Source organism: Protomyctophum bolini, assembly GCF_963924005.1.
Source record: "Protomyctophum bolini genome assembly, chromosome: 7".
NCBI classification, from domain to species: domain Eukaryota; kingdom Metazoa; phylum Chordata; class Actinopteri; order Myctophiformes; family Myctophidae; genus Protomyctophum; species Protomyctophum bolini.
Window position 1 is genome coordinate 17773336 of NC_137868.1, and position 11578 is coordinate 17784913.

General features: G+C 42.7%; 1 protein-coding gene across 1 annotated transcript; it reads left to right on the forward strand.

Moving 5' to 3' along the window:
* Nucleotides 1-1884: 1884 nt before the first annotated feature.
* Nucleotides 1885-5184, forward strand: LOC308318595 (phospholipid-transporting ATPase IF-like; the record flags this gene model as incomplete). Its single annotated transcript, XM_080768211.1, has 1 exon — nucleotides 1885-5184. One exon carries the CDS (start codon nucleotides 1885-1887, stop codon nucleotides 5182-5184), a length of 3300 nt encoding a protein of 1099 aa, XP_080624337.1.
* Between the last annotated feature and the right edge of the window lie 6394 nt (nucleotides 5185-11578).

Genomic DNA, 11578 nt, shown 5'->3' on the forward strand with positions numbered 1-11578 from the left:
AGATTTGACACATACTAATGAAACTAGTACTGTGTAACTAACAGTAACTACTGTTGCACAGTTCATTGGATATGTGTAAAAACATCTTTCAACAATAACAGTCACGCTCTCTTCATACAAGCAACTCTCTTCATACAATGCATGTTACTGGGTATGGATCTCTAAATGGACTGCCTGACTACTGAGTAACTTTAGACTTCTTTCCTGAGTAAAACAACTCACACAGGTAACACCAATCATAATATATCATTAGATTTATTAGATAGATTTATCTATGAGATAAGTCTCCTCATGCCGAACAACTTTTGTGACAGTTAAAATCGATCTACTCCCGGGATTTTGGATCAAAATGAGTGAAAGAATTTATTTTTTTGCCCCTAACACATACATGCAGAGTCACCTTTTTATTATGGTATAATAAGGGTCATGCCAAATAGCACTGAAACCAATCTTACTCCAATTGGTAAATGGTTTGTGAACCAATAATGTTATTCGCACTGCGACACAATGTGAGCTTGTAGATCTGCTATTTTCACTGTGTGACCTTCTGATTACAGTATACAACTAGAACTGCACTCTGCCGAGTGCATACTTGCTTGTTGCGCAAGCAGAGCGCGCAAGTACTTTCGACCACTACAAACCGCTACAAACTGTCAAATCTCAGTTTCTGCCTCTATGTATATGTCATTTGTAAGTTGATTAGCGGTATACTGTGGTTACTTTGCGCCCTATGCACCGTCCCAGCCTTTCCGATGCGTATGCACCGTCCCAGCAATGACTAATGACTAGACATACGTATACATACATTATACTATATAGAGTATGTAGTTGTAATTTGATTAGCAGTATACTGTGGTTACTTGGTGCCAAAAAGTGACAGCCGTCTTTTTCTACCGTTTTTATGTGTATGCAAGTCTGTGCCTGGTTTGCTGGGACCAGATACCACATTACGTCATCGTTGAGAGCTGGGACCAGAGTACATGGTGTGTATATGTATGACTAGCTCTCAGTGATGACGTAAGAGAAATGGTCATCTGTGTAATCCGGTCCCAGCAGACCAGGCACAGATTTACAAATTACAAATCACATTACAACTACATACAGAGTATGTAGTTGTAATTTGATTAGCAGTATACTGTGGTTACTTGGTTCCAAAAAGTGACAGCCAAGTTTTTTTCAACCGTTTTTATGTGTATGCAAGTCTGTGCCTGGTTTGCTGGGACCAGATACCACATTACGTCATCGTTGAGAGCTGGGACCAGAGTACATGGTGTGTATATGTATGACTAGCTCTCAGTGATGACGTAATGTGGTATCTGGTCCCAGCAAAACAGGCACAGATTTTCATACACATAAAAACGGTTGAAAAAAAACTGGCTGTCACTTTGAAGAGACCAAGCGAAATTATTACTTGCGCGCTCTGCTTGCGCAAGTAAATAGCCTCTTCACCCACTAAGCCATGGCCACCACTGAGATCATAGCTGAGTACTGTTATAATGGTCAGGGGTACTGCCCGCGAATGATGTCCAACGCCCTCCAATGAAGGGTACTGCACTAAAATGCCAAACCCAGGACATGCATGAACGGCATTGGCACCTTCGCAAATCGGCATTGCTAGGCATGGGGAGCGTAGTGAATGTACATACATGGCAATGGTTTGTGTTGAGGGTGATGTCAGACTAGAGCTATAGGGGCAAATAATTGGGCCACATGCAAAACCAATCGCATCCATCAGAACATTCTTATGATAACAAGAAAGTAAATACAAGAGAGAAGTGGGGAGCAAGAGAGAGAGAGAACCAGAGATAGAGCGAGAGTGGGCAAGACAGAGCGATCAAGTAAGCGCAAGATAATTTTGAGAAGGAGATGAAGGTTTCTACAACAATGCTCCGGTGGATACGACGGCTGCTGGGTTTGGACCCTCCCCACCAGAGTGACATCAGGAGGGTTTATGTGGCTAACCGTTTCCCCCCGCATGGCCACAACACACCGCAACACTTTGCTGACAACGGAATCATCTCGTCTAAGTACACCACTTGGAACTTTGTCCCCAGGAATGTGTTTGAGCAGTTCTCCAGGATAGCCAACTTTTATTTCCTTGTGATGTTCCTCTTAATGTTGATGATAGACTCCCCTACTCACCCATTCACTAGTGGCCTGCCTCTCGCCTTTGTCATTACAGTGACTGCCATTAAACAGGGCTATGAGGATTGGCTGAGACACAAGGCGGACAACGAGGTGAATGATGCCCCTGTGTTTGTGGTTCGGAATGGAGGTCTCCTCCAGATGAGATCTAAGAACATCAGAGTGGGGGATATAGTGCGTGTGGCTAAAGATGAGACGTTCCCAGCTGACCTAGTGTTGCTGTCCTCAGACCGCCTAGATGGCACCTGCCACATCACTACTGCCAGTCTTGATGGAGAGACCAACCTCAAGTCCCACTACTCTATATCAGAGACAGCGGCATGTCAGTCGGTGTCCAGACTGGAGGCCCTTCAGGCGGTGGTGGAGTGTCAACAACCCGAGGCTGACCTGTACACATTTGTCTCTCGGATCACAGTGACCCACCAAGGGAAAGAGATTGTCCGACCACTGGGTCCAGAGAATTTGCTGCTACGAGGGGCTAGGTTGAAAAATACCAAAGAGATTTTCGGTGTAGCCGTTTATACGGGCATGGAATCCAAGATGGCTCTTAACTATAAGTGCAAGTTCCAGAAAAGGTCTGTAGTGGAGCAGTCCATGAACACCATCGTAATCATCTATCTGGGCCTCTTGCTGTTTTTATCCGTCTTCAGCACCATACTGAAGTCTGCCTGGGAGGCTGAGAATGAATGGGACAAACCCTTCTACAACCACGTGACAGAAAAGGAGAAAAACAAGCTCTGGAAGTCATTCTTAGACTTCCTGGCATACATGGTTCTTTACAACAAAATGATCCCCATCTCACTCTACGTTACCATGGAGATGGTGAGGTTCTTGGGCTCGTTTTTCATTGTCTGGGATTTGGACCTGTACCACGAGGAGAGTGACCAGCCAGCCGAGGTGAACACGTCAGACCTCAATGAAGTGCTGGGACAGGTGGAGTACGTGTTTACTGACAAGACGGGTACACTAACAGAAAATGAAATGGAGTTCCGCAAGTGTACCATCAATGGAACAATGTACCAGGAGGTCAATGGTAAGTTGATACCAAAGGGAATGACAGAGGAGTCACGGAACAGTTCTACACCTCACTTGACTGATGAGGAGTTGTTATTTCTCAAGGCAGTGTCATTGTGTCACACAGTTCAGATCAGTTATGACCAGCCTGACTGTTTGGTACCGGGTGGTGACCCATTCTCCCATGCTCACGGCTTATCAACTCAGATGGAATACTATGCTTTATCACCAGATGAGAAAGCCTTGGTAGAAGCTACTAAAAGGATGGGGGTATCTTTCACCGACAACAACGGAGAAACCATGGAAATTGAAGTATTCGGCAAGTCGGAGAAGTACAAGCTGCTCCATGTGCTAGAATTTGATCCTAATCGCAGGGCGATGAGTGTCATTGTACAGACTCCTTCAGGAGGTAAAGTGTTGTTCATCAAGGGAGCAGAGTCAGCCATCTTGCCTTTCACCACCAGTGGAGAGATCGAGAAGACCAGGCTTCATGTAGACGAGTTTGCTCTGAAAGGTTTGCGGACCTTGGTGTTTGCATGTCGACACTTCAGCCCAGAGGAGTACACTGATGTGGACAGGCGTCTGAATGCAGCCCGCACTGCTCTGCAGCTGAGGGAGGAGAAATTACAAGAGGCTTTCAGCTACATAGAGAGAGACCTACAGCTTCTGGGCGCTACAGCAGTGGAAGACAGACTCCAGGACCAGGTCCAGGAGACCATTGAGGTCTTACGTCTGGCGGGTATCAAAGTATGGGTGTTGACGGGGGACAAACACGAGACGGCATTCAGTGTCAGCCTGTCGTGTGGCCACTTCCACCGCAACATGAAAATGTTAGAGCTCCTTCAGCAGCCCGAGCATGAGTGTGCTGAACAACTCTGCAGATTTGCAAAAATGATACAGGAAGACAATGTGATCCAGTATGGCTTGGTGGTGGATGGAGTCAGTCTTTCTTCAGCACTGAGAAAACATGAGAAGCTTTTTATGGAAGTGTGTAAAAGTTGTTCTGCTGTCCTTTGTTGCCGCATGGCTCCCCTACAGAAAGCAACGGTGGTACGACTTTTAAAAACATCCCCAGATAAACCAATCACGCTAGCTATTGGTGATGGAGCCAATGATGTCAGTATGATACACGAAGCCCATGTGGGCATAGGTATAATGGGTAAGGAGGGTCGTCAGGCTGTGAGAAACAGTGACTATGCAATTGCCAGGTTTAAATTCCTAGCTAAACTCCTGCTGGTCCATGGCCACTTATATTACATCCGAATAGCCACGCTTGTGCAGTACTTTTTCTACAAGAGTGTGTGTTTCATCATGCCCCAGTTTTTATACCAGTTCTTCTGTCTGTTTTCACAACAAACTCTGTATGACGGTGTCATGCATGACATGCTGTACAACATCTGTTTCACCTCTCTGCCCATCCTGGTGTACAGTGTGTTTGAACAACCAATCCATCCACATGTACTGCAGAGTAAACCTGTACTATATAGGGACATCAGTAGGAACTCTCTGCTGTGCTTCAGGAAAGCAAAAAGCCGGTACTGGATAGTGCTGAGCTTCTGTCATGGTTTTGTCTTATTCTTTGGGTCGTATATACTGATGGGGGAGGACACAGGGAACTGGACATTTGGCACATTTGTCTTCACTGTCATGTTAATCACGGTCACCCTAAAGTTGGCACTGGAGACCCATCTCTGGACATGGATGAACCATTTAGTGATGTGGGGCTCAATAGCCTTCTATTTTATCTTTTCCATTTTCTGTGGAAGCATCCTCTGGCCGTTCCTCCACACCCAGCACATGTACTTTGTCTTCGTTCAGCTGCTGTCCAGCTGCAGAGCCTGGTTCGCCATCATAATTATCATCATCACCTGCCTCCTCCCTGATGTGGTGAAGAAAGTGCTCAACGGATACCTGCAGCCCACTAACACCTGGAGGAGCCATGCTGTGCTGTGCTGCTACCAACATGCTCAGAGTGGCTGTACTCGCCAGCACTGTAATAAACTATTCTGTGGTCATGTAGATTGAAGGAATTCTGAAGTCATCCTTTTTTGAGGGGGAGCTCATCCTATGCCCAGGTGTGTGTGTGTACCGCAGAAATGATTTGATTTACTGAGCACGGAATGTGATGTATGATGATGAGAGCACCCCTCACTTCACACTAGTGTGATTTTTTTTAAATGTTAAATAGCTATCTATAGTGTTTGTTCAGTACATGGGTCTCTCCAATACAGAAACTACATTCTCAAATCGGGAGAGAGAAGCAAGTGAATTAAACAAGAAGACACAACTCTGCGGTCTGCTTGCAAGCATGATCTTTGTGGAGTTCTTGTGAATGAAATTCCTACATTTTCAGGTTTACTAAAGTCCTGATAGAAGCAAAGATTACTTTGGCAATGATTACAGGGACATGATTTAATATCATGTCCCTGTGGTCTCGCCTATGTAGGAAAGACCACCAGAGCTCTCAAGACCAGGATTGCTGAACACCGGAGCAACATACGCACCAGGGATCGCAGTCCAGTGGCCTTACACTTTGCTGAAGCAAATCATAGTGTCTCCTCCCTGAGATACATTGGTATAGAACATGTAAAAACCCCAAGAAGGGGAGGTAACATAAATAACCTCTTATTAAGAAGAGAAAGTTACCACATTCATACTCTTCAAACCATGATGCCGAGGGGCCTAAACCAGGAAGACGAAAATTTGACATTTCCTGTAGAAACCCCTTTTTTTGGTTTGTTTGGAGTGAAGCTCTGCTTCCCCATTTTTTTAATTTAAAAAGTAAAAAATATGGTTCAAAATTATACTGTCCTAAGCTTTAAAAAGTGGCCTCCTGCGTTGAATAAATCCAACCTGGTGCATATGTTGTTGTTTTCATGTATATATTTTTGGTGTGTACTTTATATATAGTTTTGGTGTCTTTATGTAGTTCATTTGGTAGTGTTCTTTATGTATCTGCATCAGTATTTTCCTGTTTTTCAGTTTGGTTGCAAAGTGTAACTTACAAAAGGAAAACAATGCAACAAAAAGGAATAACATTGGAAATGGAAATTAAGCCCACAGACCTAGTAGATAGGACATGTGGGATCTTTATTTGATGTACCGATGAATTTGAGTATAGACATTAAATTGGTTTTAAAATGTTTTTAATTAGTGCACTAAAACTTCTGAACAGACTATATTCACATCAATATGTCTGGGTCCCCACCCACTCACTCAGGGTTGATGTGTCACACCTGTAGTGATGGGAGGGGCACCAAATTGCCAAATTGCCAAATTGGGTAATGGGGGTACTCCCTTATTATAAATGTACAAACTTGTGTGTATGTTCACATGACCTGATGAAGATCAAATAGATTGAAACGTTGTCAGTATTTAAATAAAGAACGTCTTGCTATTACCTGTGGTGTGCGGGCTCCATCCAATCTACTGAAGTTTCTTTTAGCCCAGCACCCAGTCTGTCGATGTGCGTATTCTCTGCTCTAATGATTAAATACTATAACATATAAATACTATTAAATCAAAACAAAACAAAAGGCAGTCACTGTATTTTGACCTTTTGGTCAATTCTCATTTCTCAAACGTTTGGACCAAAGTGACCCCAAATATAGCCTTGGTCCCAGCCTGAATGGTACCCAATGGTATCCGGGTGCTGAATTTAGTGGGAAGCCAGCACATGCTGCATGCATGCATTACCGTGCTTAGCCACTGCACTAACAACGAATACATGTTGGGACCACCTGTACAGTAGACCTACCTACAGCATCAGTTAACAAACCATTTTTTTGAATTAGTGTGTGTGTGTGTGTGTGTGCGCGTGTACGCACGAGAGATCTATAAGCACTCTAGAATGCACTTGAGTCAAAACAAACCTTTCTATCAATGTCACCATCTCTCTGCCAGTGATATGTTGTATGTCCAGTAGGGGGTAGTATATAACTATCCAATGTGCAATGCATGCCACAGTAAAGTGATTGGCATGTGAAGAAGCAATAGTTAATTGGAAGGTGTAAAAGGAAGGTTATTTTCATGACAACTTTCTTGAACTATAAAGTTATAAAACGTATAGGCGTAGTTAGTAGTTACACACTTCTTGTAATCTTTTGTTTTGTTCATTATCTACTCCTTTGTGCCATTGTACACAAGAAAACAGGCTGCTTCGGAATGTTGCTCTGATTCCAAGGCCTGATCCTGCAACAGTGTAACTAACTAAACATTTGGGGCACAGCATTCAAATAACCATTATCCATGTGAGATTGAATGATTGTTTTGTACAAATAAAGCTTATTTCTTTTTAATATTTCAAACTTTTTTCCCCAAAAACATTGAACTGAAACAGAGTTGTACTGCTATTGTTATTGCGTTTACCACAATTATTTTATCAATGTAAAAATGGAAATCAAGAACCCATGCATGTGCCAATGTGAGTATACAAGGTGAAATAAGGGTATTCAGATTAGTCATCATGCCTAATACCCATGTGAATCACATGGTAAAATGAATGATTTTCTTGTTTACTAGTATGAACATTTATGATAGGAAGGTATCATTGTGTTATAATATAAAATATTCCTCAAAGATCACCTAGTAAAAATATATTGAATTAGACATTCAGTATGTCATTAGCAAGTAGCAACCATAGAACCGTGTCCAGTATTCTCTCAAAGCGGGGTAACACAGACTGTGTACAAATGGAACCAATGTCCATTTGTACACCAAGTTATGGCGGTCTGTGGTCTAAAAATTACAAACTGCAGGTCCTTGAAATTATAAAGTTGGAAAGGTAACATCATGGGATCATATCAAATGATCCATCTGCCTCTTTGGATCCAACAAGTCCCTGTGGAAGATTGTGATGGCGGGTCAATGCAGCTGGGACGTCCTTGTCCTTGAAGTGCCCTGCCCACTCCACCACGTGGTTTAGGTGGATGACTGAAAACAAAACATGAATTTCATGAAATATTGAAAATAATGACAAATAACTTGCTCATGCTGGTTATGTCAACAATAGCTACTTGAAACATTATGGATTATTCAAATAGGCTAGCTTTAGTAGGATCAAGACTAGTAACTATCAATAGATGTATTTGATCGATTCCTTTGCACATACGAAACGTAAAAATAAGATGCATCTATGATCGTCTTTATCTAGCCTTAGATTTCTCGTAGATGTATTTGATCGATTTTGACATTTTCATATTTACAAGTGGGTTGCAGTGGGTTGGGGATACACTGTCTGACGTGTCTGTTACAAAAAAGGGGAAAACGTGTAAAAGTCACACCCCCAGGCTGTCACTGTAAAGTGAGGGGCGCTTTATTATCATCTCATCCCGGCCGGCCAATCACAATTTGCGTCCTCACTTTTGTCATCAATGTTTGCAATGTTTACACTGGCCTAATGTGCCTCTCAGTGCCTAATGTGCACAGAATAAACACTAAAAAACAGTCATAGGAAACGGTAGAAAAACAATGTTTGTGTACCCCCCGAAGCTGGACAGGTCTTAGTAATATTTAGTCCGTCTGTGCTGTGGCATAGCATGTGGGGCATAGGGTCTGCTTCTTGTTTACGTTGGGCGTAATTCCGGCTTTCACCGGATGCGCCGACAGAATCGGCCACAGACGGGATTATAAACACTTTATTATTGAAAAGTAAATATGGACTAATACAATGCACAAACACCCCACAAGTCTAGCTAACATTTGGGGGAAGCATCTAAGCACCTTATATTTCGCATGTATACATGTTTGGAGCACTGCGGGCTTTCAGTCTTGACTGTGCAGTTACGGTTACCACAGGGGTAGGCGACAAAGACTCGCAGAGAGAATGTCTATTTTAGTAAATAAATAATACATCTACGAGAATACGGCTGGTGTCCATGGCTGTACTACACTCACTTGGTCGTGGCCGGAGGTCCGTATGGTCCGGGTCGCCTTTACCAGTGTATGGGACGTGAAAGAACGTTTGAAGGCAGCACAGGCTGCGTCGACTTGGTGATGAACTGGGGGAAATCCTTGCAACTACAGTGCTTTCACAGCAGTACGCGGGCCTTCCAACGCAGTCAAACACAGTCTGTTGTAGCCTCAACCTGCTACAACACAGGCAGTCTTCCTCCGTGGCCACTGGAACACAACAACCACAGGAGCACCACCATGGGTAATATTCCAGACACTCGCATGGTGGTGGTGGTGGTGGTGGTTGTTGTTGTTGTTGTTGTCGTCGTCGTAGCTGTAGCAGCAGCCGCTTCAGCCCCCCCACTTTGTTGTGTCTGCATTTCTCCGTTTCTCTCCCTCTCCAATAACTCCTCGTCCGTGTACTCTGGCTCATACAAATAACCACGGCCATCAAATTGAAAATCGCCGAACACCCTATCTAATTCCTCATCTGTAATATCATCCTCAGAGGAATAGTCTGACTCTGATGATGTCAAATCTGCCATCACAAATACGGATTACGGAAAAAAGTTGTCGAGAACTTGAAGTATATAATAGTTCCTTCGTGGCTATTAGGCTCAGTCAGTAGGCTATGGCTAGCCTAGTACTACTGTAGTTGTAACTTGTAACCTCGTGAGCCGTGTGGCTCCATACCAGATAGACTAGTTAGGGGCGTCACACAGGATTAATAGAAACAATAACCAACGCCCCCAAAGTGAAATAGTATAGGCTACTTTCTCCACAGTTTATTATGCATCATTAATAAAGAAAAGTATGATGACCAATTGATCTGCTAAAGAATGAAAAAATGGCAAATGATGGAACATAATTAAATATAATATTCACAATAAGTTAAACCATTTAAATATAGAAACACAACACTTTGTTGCTTGACTCATTTATATATTACTACCCTTGCTTATGTGATTATTGGCCTAATAATTAATTCATTAATTAATAATTCATAATAAATTGAAATATGTGTTAATGACGTTTAGAAGATTTAGAACACTTTCCTGGGGATTATGTGTGTAATATGTGGTTTTAGATATTTTAGATTTTAGCAGTGAGCCCAGTGTCTCTGATGTCATGGACACTGACTGGGCTCAGTTCTGTCGTATAATCTCACCCGCTTTCACAGCGTGTAACGGCGTACAGGAAACAGACAAAGGAGAGGTTCAGTTGGCTTGGAAGAGAGGTCCTTTATTTTGCAAAGACGGTCCGCACACGGCAACCACGGTGTAACAAAGGAATCACCAAACGGATCCCTGGCAGCTCTTCGGATAATAACACACTTAGCAGCGCTTGTAGTCAGGAAAATGCAGCACCACGGATCCGAGAAAGAGCTACCCTGAATCTTCGCGGGTACTCCGTTTATATATTATTTTGCAGTCCCCGCCTCCCCCCAGCCCATCCGGTCTGGAGAGAGGCGGGACTTACAAAAGGCCTCTTACTGTTACACTCTTCTACAAAAATGTGATGAATTGCTACTTCTAAGGAATACATAGTTAAACATGCCAGAAATTAGATGAAACCTAAGCTTATACTCTTTATGACACATAGTTAAAAATCTAAGCAATGTTTAAAACGGAACTATGCATGACTCTGAACAGATTTATCTAGAAGGTGATTAAAACCGTTTAAACCCAAACGAGTAAAAGCTATAATTATAATCTCCTAGTACGTTTTCAATCAATACATCAATCGCACTCCTTATTAATAGTTATAGCTTATATCTATTATGATTATAACTATTAATAGTTTAGACTAGACTAAAAGACTACACTTTTAAGCGTTTGAGAGTCTTCTGAGCAAAAGGTTCTAAGACAATGGCCACTTGTGACGTGTGAAACCTTTTGTTCGGGAGGGAGCTTCAAACGGTTTTAGGACAAAGGCCTGGGTTTAAGATGCGACATGTAACTTTACCCCTCTAAGGGGAATCACAGACACTGTGGTTTAATCTTAATAATAATCTTGGTTCATTTATAGAAATTACACGACAGTTCCTTCCTGGACTACAATTCCCATAATGCTTTGGTGCACTGCTCCTTGTGGATAGGGGAGGGCCAAGGACTATTAAAAGAGGACAGGAAGCGAAGACCGTATGGTGGACTCCATGTTGCTCCCTGGAAGGAAAGAAACACTCTGGAAGGAAAGAAGCCAACACTTCCGCATTCCTTGGTCTCAATTGCGCATGTTTCTTTCCTTCCAGTGAGCAACATGGAGTCCACCGTACGGTCTTCGTTTCCTAACCTTATTTAATTAACCTTGATGTAGTCCAGGAAGTAAGTGAGCCCATAACATCAGAGACACTGGGGCCCACTGCTAAAATCTAAAATATCTAACGCCACATATTACACACATAAAGACTTCCAGGAAAGTGTTCTAGATCTTCAAAACTTCATTAACATATATTTTTTAGCAAAAAGGGTGAAGTTTCCCTTTAATGCCACTATGGTATGGTTGTAGCTTAGCTACAGTAGATCAC